We start from the raw sequence: 23,687 nt of genomic DNA, 5'->3' as shown, positions 1-23,687 counted from the left end.
ATTAAATGACTAGAAAGCTTATATTACTCATAATCACTTAGTGACTACAAGTCATTATCCTTCAATATTCCACACACTTTACTTATCAAAGAGATCAGGGGGGGTTCATAGAAATCAGTGGCAGGATTATCAACTGATCTGTAAACAAGATTCATCTTGATTTTTATTTTGCCTTCAGATATATTTTCCACACTAGTTCCACCTATTCATACAGTGGTGGTTGCTATTAAAAGCCAGCATTAATCAGCTATTATCTCCCAGTGGTCACTGTGGTATATCATTTTCTAAGTACTGGGAAATGTTGCTGTCCCTCAGATATCAGGCTGTAGTAGCAGCTGAATATGCTGAGAATATGCTGGCTTTCTAATAAGGACCACTATAGTTATTTTCTGGGCAGAGTGGGTTCCACTGAGTTCTCATGAGAGTTAATTTTATACATATACTACTGATGCTTCATAAAAAAAGACAAAAAATAAGAATATTGTTTGCCTGAGTTAAATGATACAGTACAGTACACTTTTAAGTGGTGCCCTGAAAACTGGCATGCATGATTAATAGAGGCAAACACGAGGATGCAAAGTCAGTGCACTGCATATCAGTGACTTAAAGCAGCTGTTAAATGGCACACCTTGTTCATTTCAGTAGCACACACCTAGTCTTGGCTCATCATAATAACTGACAAATGTTTGGTGTTTGCTGTTACAAATTACTCACTGTGCAGTCCTCTGTTCCCTTTGCTCTGATTTGGCTGTTAAAGGATTTGATCTTACCATAATGCAGTTTCCAGAAGTGCTTTAAGACTTGGTACTGTGATGCTTATTCTTAAAGCAGTCTGTGAAATAAAAATGTACACATCCACCAAAGTTTCTCGCTAAAGAGCCTGGAATAATCAAACCATCACTTAATTGGCAAGTTTGTATTTCCATCAAGATGTCTCAGTTAAGAGGATTCTGTTGTCTGGCTTCCTACATCTAACAGTTTTGTCTATAAAATATTTATATTAAAATAATAGGTTTTTTTTAACCTGTCCTTTCATTTAAATGGACTAAATACATGAGAATTCCATATTTCTTTCTGCATCAGTTTGTGATGGCTTTAGATTAATTCTTTATCATCTTTTAAAGATCTATTCTCCAGATCACACCAACAACAGCTTTTCATCAAATCCTTCAACTCCTGTTGGTTCTCCCCCTTCTCTCTCAGGTATTGTTGTTACAATTCTATTTTACTGAACGTTTCAGCATATTTTAGTAGGAGACATTTAAATAAACTCCTACTGTACTGGGTGTGTGATATACATCCAGCCAATAGCATCAGACTATTTCCTTATTAATATAACATACATACAGGCTGACTGTTGTATTCATTGAGATGAATAAAGATGCTTTCTAAAAGCTATATGCGGAGAGAAGGTCCTAACAGCTCTCAAATAGGTTCAGTTACCCTGTGAAAAAGCAGTGTTTATATGCATCTTTGTTGTGATTGTATGCATGAGAGCCACTGTAGAGTAATGGGATGCATGTACACATTCATTAATGGGCTTTTGCTAATGTGCATTAAATGTAGTACCTCCATTGTGAGGTATTGGGAAAAGGCGCATTAGTGAAAGTGCACGGTTATTTTTGTGATGCTTTAATGTACATTAAAATAGGCTAATGAAATTAAAGTACACATGTAGACATGCCCAGGGTGTTAAATATCTAAAGACAGAGATCATACCCTAGGTATGTCCTTTTGTGACAGGAGTTGCTAGAAGTAGTTTACACAGTGGCTTCTCTGTAGCTTCTGTGGAAGTCATGAGCCTCAATTCAGACTTGCAGCAAGGGCCAATCACACTCCACCTTCTTGGAGGTGGGTACCCAGGCATTTGGGCTGGGGTGTCACACACAGCCAGGTGTGACACTTTCTGTATCACTCACTCCTGGTGTGCTGTCAGCTACAGAAATCAGGATGCCTTAACCACTATAGAGTGATCTAGTGGGCCACCTAAGCTGAGGCATACCTATGACCTTGACCTTGTCTATGACTTTGATAGAGCCCTAGACATTCCTGCTTCTTGCTAGGCAAATGCCTATTTGAATTTGACCTATAAAATATGTCTATGGAAAAAGAAAACCACAGTGAAGTTAACTAATGCAACAATGCTGTGGCATTGAGGATATTCTTACCTTATCAAGAGAAATTTGTGGTGTTATATTTATGTTTTAAAGAAACCCAAAAGTTGATTTTATTTTGGAAGCATAGGTACCATTAATGAAGGCCTAAGCTCCAAAGACACAGAAGCTCAGTGAGGGTTTTCATGACCATGAAAAATTCCTTTGGAGTTTATTCAGATTTCACAAACTTTGGGGCTTTTTCAACCAGAAACTTAAGCCCTTCCTGCCCATATATATATTCCTGATGGGCTCTGCACTATGTTTTGAGGGAGCTCTTTCAGCTTGCCACCCTCTCTTCAGCCCTGGGTATATTTCATGGGTTGACCACGTACCCTGCTCTCGTTTTCTGACTGCAGGTCCCAGGAATGCTTACACTGGGGCCAGTCAAATTATTTTGAAATGTCAAAAGGAACACTAAATTATCCTTCAAAGTGTGTCTAGCATTATTAATTCCTAGACTGGGCAAGATCTGTCCCTCAATTCCCATGAGATTAATTATTTGTGAGGATGGGATAGGTCTCATGTGCCTGATGTTTCACACTGCTACAACAAAAATCCCATGTTACTTGCCCAAGCAATGTGAGTGGAATGGAAAGGTTAATAAGAGTGAGGAAAAGGTTGACCAGAAGATTATCTGGTAGCAGAATGAAAGATAGCAGACCCCCAGACTTCTTTCTGATGGCACTTCCTTTAAAAGCACACTGAATTTACCCTCCCTTAGAAACACTGGGCACAGAAGGTGTGTGTGGTGAGATTAATTAAGTTTATGTCCTGCAAGAAATGCAGCTGGCATGAAGGCTGCTGCCTTTCTCAAACATCAAGCTCTCACTAGGGGTTGATTAGCCCTTTGATTAACTGAACTAGCCATCATCTTCCCCACTGCAGAATGAGCCCCAAGGAAGGGTCCAGGGAGACAGCAGACTGTTTTATTTCCTATGTACCAGTCACTGTCCTTAAACAGGGCCTAATCACAATGCTCTATATTTCTTCTGAGGGTTTTATTTTCATTTGTTAGCATAAAGAACAGATTTGATTCGCAGCTGAGGAAAGTAGTGGTATGGTAGGCAATTTAGACTGATTTTTTTCCCCGACAAAGTTTACTTAGTAAATGGAGACATCTAAAGTGTCACAGTCACTGAAAATAAGTAACATAAATTCAAAAGAGATTTAAATTGTTCAGTGCTCTTAGGCCTCAGGATACTGTCGAGTAGTTAGAAACAATATGAAAATATTGTTTGCCAATTCATTTCTGCATTCAGTGGTGTAGCAAAATTGTTATTTAAAGAAGCATACAACAAAGGGAAAGCCAGAATAGAGAATGTTTAGGGTTTAATCAAAATTGACACTATTTTGTCAATATGTTGTAAGAGAAAAATCCAACTGAGAACTTAAAAGGCTATTACTGCACCTTTGACCTGCCCTTCTAATGCCAGACAATTCCACTTCATTTAGATTTTGAGATTAAAATCCTGAAGTTTCATTTTTAATTCTCAGCTTTCTTCTAGAGGATTATTCAGAAGACCATTTGTTTCAGACCGTGAAATACAAAACTAAAATGGACATTGTGCTGTAAACAATGTCATGGGGGAAGTCCTTCAATTGACAGTTCTGTCCGCAATTTTTGGCATGCCCCTTAAATTTTTGGCACATATTTTGTTTAGCAGATAATGCTATTGCATGAAATCAAACGACCAATATTTTAGCTTTATTTTTGGAATAGAAAGAGATTCAGTTCAACAGATATAAACAAACGAACGTCATCCAAGAGTTGTTTTTTTTTCTCTTGGCCCCTTTTAAATTCTGTATTGGCAAAAAAAAAAAAAGGAAGAAGAACGCTCCACCTTTAGAGTGCAAATAGCATTAGTTAAGTAAAAGCATTGGTAGAAGCCAGAAGTATGACTAAATGTTGTGCGTGTGGTATTTATGCTGTACCGTTGTTTTTCAGTAGTCTTATATAGATCTATATATATTTTAAATAAACTACCCTGTAAGTTCGATGATTGAATGACTCAGTGACACTATATATGCATTGAACCAAAGATAGGATAATGAACTAGTGTGTGCTAGTTTTACATAGAAATCTAGCAGTCCCCTCTTAGCACTTTTGAGAGTGCTACTTCTCCTTTTACCAGTGAGACATTTCCTTCTGCTGGAGCCTCTCTCATGTACAGCTGCCGAATCAATGAAATCCTCTATGTTAAGAAGCAGCCTGGGGGGACGTTGTGGCCAGCATCTACGTGCTGTGCTACAAAATACCTTTTTTTTCATCCGTGTATATTTTGGAAGTTCTCCATATGTCTGCTCTATAGTCTATCTGGAAAATGGCATTTACATGTCTACAAAACTGTCCAAAAAGTTTGAAAGACATTTTTGTTTGCATAGTTCTAATGGTAATTCCCATTTTACTATTAGCAGGCACAGCTGTTTGGTCTAGAAATGGAGGGCAAGCATCATCATCTCCCAATTATGAAGGTCCCTTACACTCTTTGGTATGTTTTGATTAGTGACCTCCTCTGCCTCAGTATTTTACTTGCTGTTCTTTCCATTTTTCATCCATTCTTTTCACACAGGTTTCCATTTTGTTAGTGATTACTATGCCCTTGGATTTTAACCCTATTTGATCATTGGTAACATGGGGACCCAATTTCTTGATTTTTTTCTTTTCTGAGATTGAAATGACTAGGTATACTGTCCAACTGTATTATAGGGAAAGTGTTGTTGAATATACACACACACACACACACACACACACACACATACATATACATATATATATATAGAGAGAGAGAGAGAGAGAGATGCAAAATAATCAGTCACAGCAGGAGGGAGAGTAAAGAGAAAAAGTCAAATGGCTGCTGAGAAGCCGGATAAGGTGAAAAGGTCTCGCAAGTCAGGGTCACTTTTATTTTAGGGAGGGAAATGTAGTAGAGGTTTACATAATGTATTTGGCTTCTTTCTGGTATGTGTGAAAGTCCTGGATGAACTGGCAAGAACCAACGTGATAACAACAGCTAATGCTGTAGAGAGGATACAAGGAATATAAAATGGGGATAGTTTTTTTAAAAAGGAAAGGGTAGTTATGAGTTGTGAGCTTCCTAGGAACACGGTGACAAACAGACAAGGTTTTTAAATAGGCTGTATCTTTTGTTCTGTCTGTTGTGTGTCCGGTTTGTAAGCCAAGACGCTGTCTCATATTACTGAAAAGTGTTTATCATATTTTTGGTTGCTGTGTAAATAACGATAAAGATTAAAAACTTCTCAGCATGAAGCAACAATCAGTTTCTGAGAGCACAATAAATAGCCATGTACGATTGAATCATGCAAAAATCCCATTGACTACAGGGGGGAGTTTTGCCTTAGTCAGGAATTAGTAAGGACTTCAGTATCTGGCCAAATACAAATATCTGTACCATGATTCATTGTCTGATACTTTCTAGCTTATCCTGCCTTTCTGTAATATGGTGTTGAAAGCGTGCAGAGCTGTAGCAGTGATATTTGTATTTTAGTTGCTCCAGATATCTGGAAGTTGTGAAGAACTGTTTTTTTCAATGAAAAGAATTTCCCAATTATTTGGGGCTGTCCTAGTCACCCAATCCCTTGCATACCTTGCTGAGAAACAAAAAGTTACAGGCATGCCTGCTTTAGATGTGACATCTGCTAGGAGAGAAAGTATGATTGAATAGGTATGGCATAGCAGTTGTATCAAGATATGTGTTTTACTCCTCTTTCTGCTGTGGAAGTGATTTGGCCTTCGGTACACAGTTTACCATGGTGCCTCAGTTTCCCTACCTGCTTTGGTAAAGTAATTCAGGTTCCTTGTATGAATAGCACTATGGAGCAGAAGAACAAAGTATTGCTATTGTAACTTAGTCCATTGCTTCTCTTTGACCTAAATTTACTGCCGTGACACTGTTTTTCTAGCTCACAGGAAAAATGATATTGGAAGGAAGTTCTCAGCAAAACAATGATCAGTTCTGTTGAGTCAGCACCACCACTATATATGGTTCAGCTCTGGGGATAATTCCTGTGGTAGTCTAGATACCCTCTCCTCCTGGAGAGAAATTAAGGATTTGTTTTTACTTCAGCATGGACTGAATTATTCTAGAACAAAGAAGGAAGCCTATTAGAAATGCTGCCATCAATAGCAGTCCAGTGCCTTTCTGTTTTATTATCTTTTCCACATTTCATGAAGGCCACATAAGTCTAAGCTTTTAAGTTTAAGAAATGTTTTTACTCCTGCTCTTACCAATGACACTTTCAAAATGGTTTTAGGATGCGCAGTTAATTAGGGAAAAAGTAATAATAATAATAGAGAGGGATTGTATGACCTAATAGGATCTTGCTAACTCTTTTGTGTGTGATTCTGTGATGATGTGGGGAGGGCGAAAAGCCCTGACAGATATTGGTTAAAAGTAATAGTATCTTTTCTTTTCTTTTCTTTTTTTTTAAAAGCAACACTAAAACTTTTCAAAGATCACAGAGGGCAACATATGTACTGTAATGATTATGTTCATGAGGAATCATTGAACCTGTTTTGCCCATGAAAATGAAAGCTGTGCTTATGATAATAGTTCTCTCTAATTCCCTACAATGAAAGTTTAACTATTTCCTTAAAGAAAAAACAAAACAACAATATCAGTGTTGTCAAAAAAGGGGAAGAAATAAAAAAGACTCTTTTCATTTGCAGATCTCATCCCTCGCCCTCCCCCCCCCCCGGCCCCCCCAACAGCAGTAGACTATGTGGCATACCTAATCTGTGTATGTTTTGTCCAAATGTTAAATGGCCCTTCACATTTGCTGATGCTTCTCTTGATTTGTTTTGCATAAACAAACAGCAAAGCCGGATTGAAGACCGCTTGGAAAGACTGGACGATGCTATTCATGTTCTCCGGAACCACGCAGTGGGGCCTTCAACAGCCATGCCTGGTAGTCATAGCGACATGCATGGATTAATAGGGCCTTCTCATAATGGAGCAATGGGAGGTCTTGGGTCAGGATATGGGACAGGCCTTCTTTCAGCCAATAGACATTCACTAATGGTAAGCTATGGAGATTAAACAGCAGTGCTCGTTTAAAAACAGTAAAGTAATTAGAATTTCTGAACTGGTTTACAGGCTTTTTAATCATATTGAGCCTTCCTGCTCATGCTAATACTACAGAAATTTTCATGTTTATGGCAAAAGAATCAAATTAAACTTTGTAAAGGGTCTGCTAGTACTAAGAGAGATTTTTTTTTTTTTTGCATGTTCCCATAATATATCGGCTGTAATATTTCCTTTCATTTGTTCTCTGTATACAGTGAGACCTCATTAGGACAAACCCCGGATTTTAAGTCCCAACAGCAGGAAGAGAGTTTTTCATTATTATGAGGAAGCAAATTGACTAACCCTATTTTAGTGAACACCCTCTTTTAATGTACTTTTCTCCTAGTCACATAGCGGTTCATTATAATGAGGTTATCCTGTATATTTGACAAAAATATGCTGCTTTATATTATGCATTTTGTTCATGATGCTAAAAACTGTAGGTTTTTTTTAATATGTTCCTCTATCCCTCTCACTGTGCAAAACTATAACTGTTGTGAAGCTGCCATTGACAGATAGCTGCTGTACTCTGGCATCTAGCCCCATTAAAAATCCTTACTAAAATTGTATAGATTGTCTGAATGATCTGGTTGGCTGACAAGCATTTGAATAGCCACAATGTATCATCCTTCTTATATCTATATGTCAATAAGTTTGTTGGAGAGGGAGGGTAAGAAAGAAATCTTCAAGGTGCATATTTGACTTTATTATTCTTCCTTTTTGTTTTGGCTTAGATTGATGTAAAAGTGCTGCTTATTTTAGGACCCTTTAAACTACAGAAGCTCTGAAAAAATATTTTTACATGTTATATTTCCTGTTTCCTTTTTTAAAAAGGGCTCTTTAGCTTGAAAGTTGGAGCTTCCTGAGAATCTGCTTTTTTAAACAGATTCAGAAATGTATACACAGTGAGGACAGCACTGAAACAGTGAGGCTTAAATTTAAGCATGTGCTTAAATATTTTTTTTTTTGCAAATGGAAACTATATTTGATCACGTGTGACTCATCTTCCACAGTGAATAATCATCCGTTTTGTACCTGGAAAACTAATTGTCCAGAGCACAAAGGCCTGATTCTGTAACTTTTCCTCATCTTGAGCAGTACTTGCTTACATGATTGAGCTCACAATTTCTTACAGAAATTGCATATAGACATATGTTGAATAAATACTAATCAGCATGAGAAAAGCTTCTGGGATCAATGCGTAATGTTACTGTTTATATTTTTGTTTTCAGTTTGACTTTATACCATTTGTTTTTGATTTAGTACGTTGCAAAGGAGTTGTGTCTCCGTTTTGTTTCTGTAAAAGAAAGTCTTGCCTCTCTAATCTATTAGATTCCATTGAACATGTCAGCAGAATGGGAAGTAAAGGAGAACCAAGATCTTGGATCTTCCAAATAAACTAAACAAGACCTATTAACAAGCTATTAGGAGAAAATAGATAGTTACATAATGAAACATAAACTGTCATCCATTAGGAAGTGGTTGAGAGTGAGCGAGCAAATGAGCAGTAGAATCAAATGTTCAATTTTCAGCATGATTAAAAGGTAATAATTGTTGAACCCCAACATTTAATTCTAGAAGCAGTGTTGCTTATTGCAAAGCAAACACGAAAAGTAGTAACATTATGGCACTTCATTGCTGATAGGAACTTTCCTTACTGTGCTATCTTCCTAAATGCAAAGTCATTCCATTAGATGGAATTACTTGAATTAAATATAAACATTTCTGGATAAATACTCAAGAAAAAAATTTGGATCTAACTTTGGACGATTGAATAGAAGTGTCTCCTCAGTAATTAGCAGTGGTCAAAAAAGTGAAACTCAATCTTAAGACTGAAAAGGAGTTGATTAGAAATTAATACTGAAAACAGCATAATGTTGTTAAATAAATCACTACTATTCCCTCACCTGAAATATGTCCACTTCTGGTTACCCTGTCTTAATAAGGATATAGTAAGATTAGGAAGAATTCAAAAACAAAGAAGAATAAGTAATTGGAAAGAATTAAAGATTTCCATGTAAAGAAGGATTGAACAACTTGTGGTGACTTTGTTTAAAAAGAAGAATGGTGAAAAGAGCCACAAACAATGGATAATATAGAAAAGGTACATCTAGTTTTTGTATTATTCCTTACTTGCATTTAAAGAACAAGGAGACATTCAGTGAAACTGACAAAAGAAATTATTTCTTATTAAACACACAATTGATCTATGAAATTCATTACTGTAAGATGTAATCAAGGCCAAATATTTCAAAATATTCAAAATAGGATTAGATGTTATATGGATAATAAATCTTATCTACAGTTGTATTAGAGACATTTTTCTTTTTCTTTTTTTTTTCTTTAAGGCATTAGAAAGAAACTACTATAAGCAAATGATTCTCTTAGTACAAAGGCTAGGGTTTTGCTTGACAAGATAAATTTGATTAAAAAAACCGCACTGGGTACATCTACATGTGCAGTTAATTCAAAGCAATAAACTGGGTGCGGCATCTACACGTGTGCCTGGGAGAGCAGCAGTTTGAGCTGGGGTGGAGCAGTTTATGGCAGGACCAACACAGGGAGTCAGCCCCGGGTTCCTATGGGAGCAGAGGATCTGGCTGGGACATGAGAGTGCTGGAAGTCTGGAGCCATGTGGCTAGTTGGCAGGCAGGAGACTGGCCCCCTGCAGGCTTGGTTGACTGGGTGTAATTACACCTCCGGCAGCATCTACATGTGTGTTTAATCACAATTAATTACCCCACCATAAGTACTATCTTATGGTGGCATTAGTTTACCACAGCCTAATACCTTTTCATGTCTAGACAGTGACGTTTCACTCCGCAGCTAATTAAATCTACTGTGCCATTAAGTGCACATGTAGTCACAGTTACTGTGCTTTAAAAAATATAAATACAGAAATATGTTCTACGGGTGTAAAATTGAACAATTTTTTTTGCGGGGGGGGGAAGAAATATATCTTGTTCTATATAGTTTTTCTTGCTTCACAGTTTCCTTGGAAGTTTGTGGTATTAGGTGTTACCCACCAGTGGACAAGGTAGACCACTGCTCCATTTCACTATGCAAGGCCTATGTTCCAATACAGTGAATACAGACAATCCCAAAGTAGAGGACATTGGAGGTGACTGCCTTTCTGATATTTCTCTGGGGACCCTGGCACACATTCATTCAATGGTGTGTTAGGATCTAATCCCCAAACCCAACAATCACACCTCCACTCATGATCCTGGGCTCTTTGTACTGGCAAGTTGAAAGCTGGGTGCTTGTGGCCCAGCGTGAGCTAGTGTGGTCCAGTACCTGGGACTGACGATCATCTGATGATCAGTTTGAGCCCTAGAACTGTACCTGGGGTCGTCTGAGAGTCCTATGCACCAGGACATCAGAAAACCTTGTGTGCAGCCCAATTTCATCTGCAGTTTTGTGAAGTCCCAGCACAACAGGATACAGGAGGTTCCCTGGTCCCAGGATTCTTGTGTGCTGGGGATGTCCAAAAAACACATGTGCAGCTGGACTGCACAGGCAGTTTTTAAAGATCTCAGTGCACAGGAACCTGGGTTCAAGGAAACTCTCCCTCATCTCTGGGTCCCAATGGCTGAGATGTATCAAATGCCTTCTCTACAGCTCCATGGGAGCTGCTGGACTAGGAAGTTAACCTGCTGGGTTCCTGTGACCTGGCACCTCAGCTGAGCTAATAAACTTCCCTTGACTCAGGATCCTGCAAACAGCAGGGCTGCACTATGAGGTTGTTGGCCTTCTGCCATGGGAGAGCTATTAGCCAGACCCTAGCACCAGGCTGCATGGCAAGAACCCTACCACACATTGAGTTTAAGGCTTAATGGAAATCAGCCACCAAAAATTACATGTATTTTGCAGAATATTTTTTGTGGGAGACTTCCTATTCTGTTTTGCTTTTAGTTGCCTAAACATGTAGCCAGATTACTATTTTATATGTGATTAACAGGTTTATCTCATCTTAAGTATAATGCCAGGAGCCTACAATAAGATTCTCTCCTTCATTGACTGTAACAGACTTGGCTTGATGGTTTGATGATGTTCAGGATACCTTGGTGAGGGTCACCTTCTCCTTTCCTCCTTTTTAGGTTGTTACATACTTAATTTTATGTACTTACCAGCTTGCTGGAACATGAAAAGCTGAGGCAAATCAGGCTACATAGGCATTAAAGATCCTTTATCTCTTTTTGTTGGAGAAGGGGCTTGTCTTGCTCCTTGCAGGTGTGTTCCCATGAGCATGCAGATGAGGTTTGTGGCACCACAGGCCTGTCTGTTGCATCTCAAACCACCTGCGCTGCACGTGCAGGCATTCATTGTGCTGTTAATTTGCAGCACGGTGGGGGTTTTTGACACAGGGAGATCCTGGTGTCAAAAAACTCACACCAGAAAGAAGTGGGGTGGTGCACATTACAGCAGCGTGTGCTGCCTGAAACTGGAGCCTGGGCAGCCAGAGCCAAGCTCCAGCTGCTGACCAGCCTGGGTTGCCGTTGCTGGAGCCCAGGGAGGCCCTTAGGACTCCAGGTAAAGTTGCTAGGGCCAGCCCAGGTGCCATCCCCAGCCTCCCTTAGCCCACCTGGGGCAACTTACCACGTGCCAGAGCGCACGTGCAGAGGTGTCCCCTGGGGACAACTGTCAGTGGCACAAATATGTGCTGCTGCTAGATGTCCCTGGGGAATACACATTCCCACCCATGGGAGCATGCCCTGTGTCTGTGACCAACTAAATGCCCTGTGATTCACTGACCGTAACTATAGTGCAGTGTGCTATATTACATTTGTTTGTATGGAAGCTGGAAATCCTGTACTGAAGAAGTGCTCCATATCCTTGTAAGTTGTTATTGCTGCTCAACATTAAGTTCTTGTTAAAATCAACCAAAAGCTAAAAATCACAGGTTACAGGTGAAAAGTAAAACTGGGCCAGTACCTTTACATATTTAAAAACCAAAGGTAAATGCTGAGTGGAAATAATCCTTTATTTTCCAAAAGGTAGAAAGATGCGTTTCAACTTCTCAGCTAAACCCATCTCCCTTCCCCCTTCCAATAAAATTAGCATGAACCAGACATTGTTTTGCTCTCTGTGGCAGTTGCTGAGAATTCACAAAAGGAAATTCTAGATTGTAATTTAGCTTGGCCTCAGGTAATGTGTTAAATACACTTGGGATACATATAATCTAAGATTTTAGTTTGTACAAAGCTATTCCCCCCCCCCAATGTTTAAACAATACTGCTTTTAATGAAGAAATCTGGCTTTATTAAAAGCCAGATCTGTGACTTACAACTGTTTCTGCATATCTGCTCTCAATCAAGAGAAAAGAGTTTAATTTTTGTAGCTTTGTTCGCTTTGCATATGTTAAACTGATACAACATGCACCCAGGGCATCACTTCAGAGACAGTTTGTTCCATAAATATGTAGTCCTCTCTTAAATACCAGATGTAGGTGAAGTTAAATTTAAACAAAAAATAACAACAATAAAAGATTAAAATCTTCATACAAGGCTTTGTAGAAATATTTGACCGCTCAATTTCTCCTCTTCTGTGACTGTCTTACGAAAGAGTAGGCACTCTACCTGTGCTTCCCAGAAGTTCAGTTTGATTATGAAATACTTAGAGGTGTGGGACTTACCTCTGTTGGACCATTTACATACTGTTTTCTAAACTTTGGAAGAGGAGCTTACTATCAAAGTCCATTGATTAAGACCACTCAAATAAAAGATACACCATTTGACAGCATGGCTAGCTTGAAAAACAAGAAAAGGGAAAATCTCTTTCTCACTGTCCACGTTTAACTTTCTGAAAAACTAGTCCACTAGTTCACAATCAGCATTACTCACTGTCTGAAACTGTGACTTGTGTGAAAGAGTCAGTCCTGATCATTACTTTGGAAAACTGGTATGAATTTTGAAGTAAAAACATAAGAACAAAGGAAATAGTTTTTGAGTAGAGTCAGTCTTAAGTTAGCCTTTGACCATTTGATACATTCCACGCTGAAAAGGAAGTTGAAGGGGGGAAAATTAAAAAAAAAAAATCAAGGAGGATACTGGTAATGTTTTCCACATTTGAATGTTAATACATGAAACAGGCTATAAAACTTCGGCCAGCTGCAGTAAATAAAGTAGCAGTGGGAGGTATGGACCGGAAACGTGTACAGAATGTGCTGGTGGAAGTTTCTTTGCCCACTGTACACCTTCATTTGTTGGTTTCAGACTAGAATATGCTAAAGTAATTTGAGACTTAGTCCAAAGTTTCTGCTGGTTTCCAGCAGGTCTTCTTTATCAAATATTCCTCCCAATTCTCCAGTACGCAGGGCATAGCTGAAACTTTTTCCCCCGGCAAAAATAATACAAGGCGGGGTCAGATTCTGGTGTCTGATACAGTGAGGCAAGTTCTTTGATTTTAATGGCATTACTCCAGATTTACAGCAGTGTAGCTGAAAGCAAAAATTCACTACACCGGGGTTAATTATTCACGAAACAGAAGTGAAAATTCTGTCTTTTTATTTCAGTTTGTTACTGTGGCCTAGTTGAACAAAGTGCTTAAACACAAACCTAACTTTAAGCCCGTGCCTTGTTACCCTGCAATTTGCAGCATTTCATGGTGAAATTTCTGATTTTAGTGAAATGGTATGCATTAATTAACTCTATGCTTAGATATGGCATACATTGTTATATATCAAGATAATAGTTCATGAATAATAATTCATTTTGGGGGACCAGCTTCTTGCTCCCCTCTTCCTAATCTCATTTATACTAAAAGTCAGGACTAAAAGTCTGGAAAGCTGCTGGGTTCTGCTGCTGTTTTAATTTAGTGAGCAACTTAGGATAAGTTCCTTAGGCCTAGATCCACAGAGAGGTATTAGGAGATACAGTTATCAGAGTTGGCATCAACAACTTAGACCGCAAGACGTACACCAAAAAGCATGGCTGTGCCCTACACATACCAGGCTATAGGAGTGAGGCCTCAACCAGTCTTGAGCACGCTAGACATATCCCTCCAGGAGAACTTCATGGCCTCATTTCTAGATTTGGTACATGTGGCGTGGGAATGGGTGGGTGGAGCTGTCTTTATTGGTCGCCTCCTCAAGAGCAATTCAAACTGGTAAAGATGTGTAGGTGCCTCAGAATGGAGGTCATAGCAGGGTCCTGTTAGTAGCATAATGAACAGTGTGTAACAAGGGCAATAGCCCTTGGTGTCCACTTAGGGGGAGCACATGAATGGCAACTACTGCCACTGCTGTCCAGGTGCAGACCTTGGCCAGTACACCTCTGGTATTATTGTCTGAAGCCACTGGCAATGTTAAAGATAGGGTGTACCTTAGTCATTGCACTTCCCTGGGACTCTGAGATCTTACTGTGGGCTTGAGGGACAATGCCTTCTCCTTGGGATTTATACACCTGAACCCATGTCTATATTTGCCCTTTCTGTCAAACACTGAGCATGGGTCAGTTCCGTCTTTTAAAAGGCAGTGGCACTAGTGTTGCCCACTTTCCATCAAATAGCTCAGTGGTTAGAGCTCTCTTCCCGGATGTGGAAGTCCCAGATTTAGTTCTTTTTTAAAAACCCACGCTACCGTCCTCCAAGGAGAGTGCCATAAACTGGCTAGAGGCTATTCTAGACTGGAGATGGATTCTCTGACTCCCTTTAATTTGCACAGAATACTTCATTCACTGGGCAGAGGAAGAGCATAAGTAAGAAAAAGCATGACTCTGCAGCCTAATGGGTGGGGGGAACCCTGGGTTTCAGTCCCTGCTGTAATAAAGACCTTGATTCTACATAAGGCCGTAAGATATCACCCACAAATGTCCTTGCCTCTCAATCCTACAAACACTTACACATGCTTAACTATAGTCCCATGAGTAATTCCATTGGAACTATTTGTGGAACTAAAATTAAGCACATGTGTAAGCATTTGCAGGATTGGAACCATAATTAAAGGTAACTTCCATTACTTTAGCTTGCCAAGCATATACAAAACAACTTGGTCTACCCATGAAGAGTTTAGTTTGTTCTCATCTGTTAAGCACACGGTATTGTTAAAAAATAAATGTTAGCTGGAAGTAACATTTTGGTGAGAGCATACAAATTAAGAAGGTAAGGTTTTCATTCTCAGAATGGTTTGCAATACTTATGTCCCAGTAACAGCCATTGTGCTAATAGCGAAAGTTAGAATAATCCAAGTCAAGATACAAACTCTGAATTTGGTTTGTTTGCCTTGTATCTCCCTCCTCCCCCAACATGAACATGAGCTAAACCTATCTTATCTGCTTCAGTTGTGAATTTCCAGGCTTTTGGTAGTTTATGTCATTGTAAACAAGATGTACGTTGTAGGGCTTGTAATAACATTTTAAATAAAATTTTGTAAAATGGCATTTATATGCTAACTTTTACACCAGCATCATAAAGGGACACATTCCTTTTGTAGCAGTTTATGAATAGGTTGTTTAGAACCATTTTATAACATAAACTGGTATAAATTTGTTTTTAAGAACTGTTTAGAAGTCCATCACCTGCTTGGATGTTTCATATGAAGGCTAATAGAAAGGAAGGATGTTCATGTCTGAATGTGTGTGCATGTGCATCTACTTTTTATATATGTGTAGATATATATTTTGCAGCCACATTAAAGTCTGGAATTTTCCACACCTAGGAACTAAAGTAATAACTCATAAAGTAATCCATTATGTCATTAATAGAGATATAAAAAGAAGTTACTTCGAAGTAGGATTTGGATCTTGCTGTTTTGGAGTCTGCTAAATAACTCTGACTGCCATGGTTAATTTCTTATCAATGTGGTCATAAAAAAAATCAAAGCTATATACCTTGAGAAAACTGGACAAAACATCTTAATTGGACTGAAAACTTGCAGAACAAGATGCGGTATAACACTTTTATGTAACATTTCGGTTCTGCCTAATTGGTGACAGTCCTAATTTCATGTGTGTATATAGCTTTTATCATATTTTTAAAATCATTTTGAACTATAGAGTTGATTTTAACCAGAAGAAAATCCATTAACTGTTACTTTAAATGACATCCTTTTTGAACAGCATTGCCCTGACACAATGACTTCATTCATTTTAAACTAGTTAATTAGGTATATTGTTAAAATCATAGTATTTGGTTTCCAAGTTTTAATTTAGCATTCGCTTGCTCCCTGGTTTCCACACATGGACGGATCTATTGTGAAGCTGTGTGTGTGTGAAAGTTATTGAAGAGTGGTAGTCTCTGGGTAATGTTCCTCTGAGCTGCCCTGATTTTTGTTTCCCCTGTAGTCTAGATGAGAAACAGCTGGCTTTTGTTTAAAAAGCTGTTTTGTGAAATGTCTGAATCTTGAGGTGTAGAGCTGAGGTCACCATTAAAGCAGGTGCTTGAGAACAAGTGGGGAAGAAAGCAGCAGAGATTGATTTGGCCACATATTCTTTTGAGTGACATTTCCTATTAATCTGGAATATGGTATCTAAAAACATATTCCAAGATTGCGTGGTTGTTTACTGTGTTGTATTTCCTCTGGCTCTTCATTAGCAGCTAAATTTAGGAGAGTTAATATTCCTAATCCCAGAGCTTTAGAGGCCTTTATATCTCTGGATTTAGCCAATACTTAAATGAATAATCATCTCTGTAGGAAAGAAATCATAAGGATTATTTCACTGACTTTAATGGCCATGGCAACCCATTTCTCTGCATAGTAGGTTTCAACTGGTCGATTTCCTTTCAAAATACTTCTGATTGTCTCACCTGGTGTGAAAGCAATGCTGTTTAAGTGTGGAGCACCAGAACATTGAATAAATGCTCACTACGTACTTCCAGTGGAACACTTGTGGTTTGCTCTGTCCCTATTCATAAAATCCGCACACAAAGCAAAAAGCTAAAACATATAGAATCACTGACGAGTTGTGCGCTTCAGGTGTCTATAGACAGAAAGAATAAAAGAAATGCATCTCTTCTCTTTAGAATCGCAGATTAGTGGCAGCTGTTTGTCCAGTAGGGAATGAAGATTAAATTGTAATTTTTGCAGCCCTAGAAGAAAATTTGCTTAGGAAGTTGGCTTTTCACTTCAAGTCGATATGCAATGCCAAATAAAACTTCCTTTTGCAGAGCTCATGTGTTAGAGTCGTGCAATGTTGTGATTCCCTCAGAAATGCTGGATTACCCAAATTTACTTCCATTAAATAGAACAGAAAGAGTATAGAGAAATAAATGGAGCACTGCCATACAGCATTCTCTCATACAGTTCATAACATGAAAGCCACTGGTTCATTTAGCCAATCTCCCTGCCTCTACTTAAGACGTGGCACTCTTTTTATTTTTTTTTTTACGCGGACCTTCAGCTTTGCCACTTTCGGCTGTATCTAAATGGATTTTGCATATGACTTGCTTGCAAATACATTTTCATTAGATTTTTGGAAAGCTGCTTAGTGCTCTGTGGTACTATTTCTGTGTTTTAAAAAATGGTTGAACTTTGCTATTTTTCCTGATTTAATGCCACTCTTAATGTCTATTTTTTTATTAAATCCTTTTTTTTGCTTTTGATCTTATTTATAGCTGAGCCACTGGTCATATGGAAACTATTATTGTATAGCTTTGAGATGAAAGACTTCAGTGCGGTTAAATAAGAGTGAATAATTTGGACCAATAATACACACATACAGTGCAAGACCATTTGTGTCAAAGTGCCCTGTGTTGTTCCCTTTGTAACATAGCAGTTGAGGTTTATAAGGGCTTTATACAAATCTGCTTTCTGTCAGACTTATAAATTTTGACAATATTGAACACATGTTAACATGCATCACCTTACAACTTGCTTGCCACATGTTTTTATTTATCTAATTGGATAACACAAGGTCATCGTTTTTTAAAGGTACAAAGCAAGTTGCTTGTTGGGTTCATCGGTTACCTCAGCAGGTTTTGCTAATCTCCTCCTAATTGTGACATGGGACTATAATACAAAAAGGAAATATTCTAGTAGACTTTCCTGAATCTGTAAGCATTAGCACTTTTTAGTATTCCCTTTCCAGTTCTGTTTTAGAGAAAAAAAAAATCTGAAATTGTCTCTACGCCATGTATTAATAAAAATGTGTGTGAAGGTTCCCATTCAGTATGCAAAGAGTTAACTATAAGCAAAGAGATACAATGCTCATAACTTTATATGAGACTTTCCCCCATTTTACAGCTCTTTTCTGCTGCCTGCAGTTCATAAATTTCAAATGCCCATGTACAATCAATAAAAGTAACATTTATATAACTTTGTTTTAAAAAATTATTTTGGAGTTAAATAGGGTTTTTTTCACTTTGGAAGAAATAAGTTTCTTTTTTCTTTTGATATGACAGAGATATTGGCAGGATAATTGAAACTGAAATCTAGCACTCTTGGACTGTCAGGTATAATTGATATTTCATGGGGAGATTACAATTCAAAGACACCAAAACAGTTTTCTGTGTCAATGGGTGTCTAATTACAGTGTGAACACATCAACTCTTCTCTTTGTGTTTACTGAAAAACAAGTATCTATCCAATCTATGTCTATATTCACACGCAAGTTTGTGTGTGCATATATACATGCAAAAATAAATATATATGCAGTGGAATAGAAACATCATTTCCCCGTTCTTCTTTTCCCTGTATTTAGTTGTATATCCAAGTGTCAGATCTTGATCATTCAGTTTAGTTCAGATAATTGTATCTCAAAAATCAGTATATCAGAAGAAGCTCCCAAAGGGATTACTTGTATGCAACAGGAAATATATGAAAGTATCTTTTGCGAACAGTTCCCTAATTAATAGCACTCTCCTGGAGGTGAAGCGAGGGGTTACATTTTAGTTCCAGGGCCTGTCGTGTGTTACAGCAACACTTTTAGAATGATTGCAGTCATGGAGGAGTAGCTTGGGCCAAAAGCCTGTTTTGGAGACCCATATCTCCAGAGATAGTATTAACAAGGATTGAATAACTGCCAAATGAAATGTAATACATTTGCACAGCCATGAAATAGGCCTCTTAAACACAGCAGAATAATTACTTTCAAAACGCTTCCTGGGAACAAGAAATGTGAAAATAGTAACTGCTTTTTTGTTGTTTGTTGATAGCTGCAGGATAGGTACAATGGACCACATTGCTCCATCCTCTTTTAAGCAGGGCCCTTTCAAGCCAATGGGGGTTCTGCTTACAAACCCATAGCACGATATGGCCCAGTGATATTTACCACTCTGCACTAAACATGCTGTGTAAACAAAATACAAAGGAAAGCAGAGACTTGCTAAAGGCATCGAGTTGAAAGTGCCACTGTTTGAAATCTGTGAAGGATGGGATGGGATGGAACAATTGTTGAATTCAGTGAACTAGTTAGACATCGTGGCCTTTGCCCTGAGGTCAGTGAACCATAATTATAATTTTTCAACTATCCGGAAAATTGAGAGAGCATGAGTGTAATGGTTTCTCTTGGCAGATTTCAGAGGATAGCATGTTTTTTATAATCAAAGGGTGAAGCATATAATGTATGCATCAGAAGATTTGGAGTGAACCTTTTCCTTTAATCAAATTTTATTTTTCCAAGCTGAATAAAATTTCAGACATTTTCTCATTTCTGTAACAAAAAACAAAATGTTCATTTATTAAAAAAATTGAGAAGACACAAAATGTCTTTTTTGCTCGTTTATTCCAGTTTAGATAAATGAGCATCTAAATGTAGAAGATGCTTCTGTTCTAAATCTATTATAAAAAATTAGTTGGGCTCTTTAGAGTATTTGGTTGCCTTAGAAAACGTGGCAATCCGTGTTTCATACTATTTTTCAAATGAACGTTTGAAAATCCTAGCTTCAGGTCTTCAAACTGCAATAATAATGCTGCATATGCCTATCTACATTACCGTATAAGTGTATGGAATCAGTCAGTAACTTGACAATATCAGTCAATAACTATTCAGGTATTATACAGTATATACAGGTTCCACAAAACTTAAATAAATAATCTGAAAAATTTCGGAGAAGTACTTGAATGTTTTGATACTGTATGTAAACATTCAGATGAAAAAACTGTGAGAAGAGCAGATATCGTTTTATTTCAACTCACACGTTTAAAAATTCAGGAAAGACCAACACGAAAATTAACCCAGATGTCTGTGTATCCAGGTTAGTTTGTTCTACCTGCAGCATAATAATTCTGCAGCATAATAATTGGGTATATCTACATGTGCTCTCTAATGCTCTGTTGCCTATTTTACTGTGCATTTAAGCATTGTATAAACCATGAAAATATGCTAATGCTCAGTAAAATAGGCTGCTGTACATTAAGCATCACTTAAAAAGCATGCATTTTCGCCACTGCGTTAGGGAAACCTAATGCATGTTTATTTAGTGTCTCACTTGCAGGTACCTTGAATTTAAGGTGCATTCGGAAAAGCTCATTAATGCACATGTAGACATTCCCACTGACTGTCTTCAAGGAGTTCAAAAATAAAAAGGTTGAGCGCTCTAATTTTGATCCCTACTTGCTCCCAGACTTCTGGGACTAAACTTCACTTGTATTTATACCTGGGAGCCTAAGTAATACAAGATAAGGACTTCCCACTTCTCCTTTTACTGAAAAATATCAAAGAGATCAGATCTTTTTGTTGTTGTTGTTGTTCTGTTTCCATAAAGGAAATACTCACAAAGAGTTGCATAAGTACAGTGAAGTCCATATACACCTTTAACACAATATGTGTTTATGCAGGGGAGGGGGCCTGTGCATGTCTGTTTGTATATTTAAGCTGCTGAATGTCGAAGTCCTGGGTTATTTGAAGTGAAGGCAGTGAATGAAATAGAACTTCGAAGTGAGAACCGTTTTCTAAAGATAAAAGTTATTTATAGATCTGCATGCCTAGGTTAGGGGAATGATTCACATCATCACTCTATCTGGGGGGGGAACTATTGGTTATATTACACACAAAATGTAAATAATACTTGTTGGTCCATGAAAACGGGTAGAGTACGCACCATTTTTGGAGTCTGTATTTTCTTGTGAGGGTACTTGCCTAGCATTCGTAAGTGATGCTCGCAACAGTCCCAGGTAACTAGGAAGTACCTCATGAGGAAGGATGATTTGCAGTCTTTATTTTAATTATCCATATCACTATCATTATTGTAATCCAGTCTAAGTAGGGTGACCTTGGAAGTCACCTCCATTTGTAGCTAGTACCTACCTCAATAGCTTTTCTTCTTAGTAGGGATTCAATATGTTCTTTCAGGATTCAATTGAAGCATTTTTCGTGAGATTTAAGGACCTATGTGGGATTGATCTGAATCTCAGAAGACAATGATTACTTCCTTTTCTTCCCTGGCTCTAGTGATTAGCAGTTGTGTTTTGAGTTTACAACTGTTAAACTGTCTGTAGGCTGATGGTGCAATGTTCTCAGCAGAATGCATTTGCCTGTTTATCTATGCAGATGTTTAGCATGGTAAGGTTTTATAAATAGTTAACATTTACCTTGTTTATATGCACCCATATGCCATTGCACAATCATATATATCAGTAAACTATTCTGTCCATAAATAACATTTTTGAAAGCATGAAAGAAATTTTGGAGCTTAAATCAATGGGACCATAGGCTCCTGAGTACTTAAATCATTTCTGAAAATGAGATTAGGCTCCTGTAACTTTTACTTTCCAAGGGGAGGGGCTGTATAGTCCTATACACATGCTAATACAACCAGTCCCTAGGGGTGTGCAAAACGAGCCGTATTTGATTTGGATTCAGCCCAAATTGGGGACAGTTATTCGATTAGTTGATTTGGATCACTGTCCTGATTCAATTAGGCCAAATCCAAATCTAAAGATTTGATGCTGATTCAGAGAATCAGCAATTCAGCCATAAACACAGCTTTAAATGTTTTTTCTACTTACCTCGAGGTCCCAGGCATGGTTCATGAAAGCTGCCATGGTGATGCAGATGGAGCATCCCACAGGAGCTTGGGGCCGGGGGGGGGGGGCCTCCATGTGGTCAATGGGGAACCCAGAAGTGGACAGGAAATACTTCTGGTTCACTTCCTGATCTGTCACCAAGTGCACGGGGGACCCCCCCAACCCCCTAGCTTAGCGATCAGCTGCAGAGGGACCCTTGGTGCCCCCCCAGACCCAGGAGGTACTAGTTACCAAGCTGGGGAGGTGGTGGGGGAGTCCCCCGCGTGCTCCCTGGTGGACCCGGAAGTGGACTGGAAGTACTTCTTGTCCACTTCCCGGTCTGCTGCTGAGCACACTGGGGACCCCCTCTGCACTCCCATGAGATGCTCCATCCACCCCGGTATCTCGACATTCACGAGCCTCCTGCTACCTTGAGGTACGTAGAAAAAACCTTTAAAGCTGTATGTCCAAATCATCAAATCTTTCCTAATCAATTCGGAGGGTTCTGATTCAATTCAGAGAGATTATAGGGTCTCCTGGTTCAATTGGATTCAGAGATTCAGACATGAAATCAGGCTGAATTCCTGCTGAACCTAATCAGAGACCAAAGCTTTGCACAACCCTACCAGTCCCACATCCCACAAAGCAAAGCTTTATAAATTCCAGAACAGCAGGTAATTGAACAAGAAGAGACATCTCTTATGTAAGAAAATATGGTAGACACGAAGGCTGCAGAAAAGTTTACTCATAATATTTTATGTTCCCCTCCATTATCCTTTCCTCCTCCTGGTATGCTTTTTGGGGATTAGTCTTGGATGCTGCTGAAATTAATTTGTACTATTGTTGTTTATCATTTACATAACAGTGGTGCCTAAGTTAGCAGAAAAGTTGAAGACAACTTCTGGCCTCATATACTTTTTAAGTAAACAAATGCAGATGGGGAAAAAAAGGGAAGTGTTAAAAGGGAGTAATACAGTAGTGTTATATACAAGATGCAAGAGTTCAGTAGGCAGTCGTGCCACACATGAGTTCTGCACCCTCCCTGACGTGCTATTCTGATCCTCTTCTTCTGCACATCCTGCTGCTGTGCTTTCTGCCCCCTACTCTGTGCTCCCTACTTAATTTCCTCCTCATCTTTGTGCCTTGCCCTGTGCCTTTTACCTGATCTCCTGCTCTTTCTGCTACCTACCCTATATGCTTCCGTCCAGCCTGTCCCCTCCTTAATGTGCCACTTGCCACACACAGAGGTTGCCCATGCTACTTGTAGCACTCATGCCACAGGTTGGCCACTCCTACATTAGTTTATGGGTTTCCTTAATTATTTTTTGAGTTGTCTAGGGTTTGTAAACCCATGGTACAAAGCATGTTAACAGTTTGAAGAAGGGGAAGCATTCTAGGTGAGGGAAAGGCACATGAAAAAGTTGTTGAAAGCAGGAGAGATGATGCCAAGTCAGTGCTTAAATAGTTACTTAGGTTGGAAAGACTAAACAGAGAAGCTAAAGGAGAAGATATGATGAACAAGTCACTCAACAAATTATTCTAAGAGATGCATTCAAAATAGCCTGA

At 38.6% G+C, this 23,687-nt stretch overlaps 1 protein-coding gene across 20 annotated transcripts in view; it reads left to right on the top strand.

The window, feature by feature from the left end:
* Positions 1-23,687, top strand: part of TCF4 (transcription factor 4) — a 348,186-nt gene that overhangs the window by 308,697 nt on the left and 15,802 nt on the right. For 15 of the 20 annotated variants that reach the window (XM_090037826.1, XM_090037830.1, XM_090037835.1 and 12 more), the window contains 3 exons: positions 1,125-1,203; positions 4,569-4,645; positions 6,992-7,195. In XM_090037826.1, the coding sequence (XP_089893952.1) occupies positions 1,125-1,203; positions 4,569-4,645; positions 6,992-7,195 (360 nt within the window). The remainder of the gene's footprint in view (positions 1-1,124; positions 1,204-4,568; positions 4,646-6,991; positions 7,196-23,687) is intronic. The other 5 variants (XM_090037824.1, XM_090037821.1, XM_090037839.1 and 2 more) reach the window with 2 other exon arrangements.

The sequence above is a fragment of the Crocodylus siamensis genome, chromosome 3, assembly GCF_052110815.1.
Source record: "Crocodylus siamensis isolate JL-2025a chromosome 3, ASM5211081v1, whole genome shotgun sequence".
NCBI lineage: Eukaryota > Metazoa > Chordata > Crocodylia > Crocodylidae > Crocodylus > Crocodylus siamensis.
Note: the sequence above shows the minus strand (reverse complement) of the source record. Positions and strands in the feature narration are given on the sequence as shown.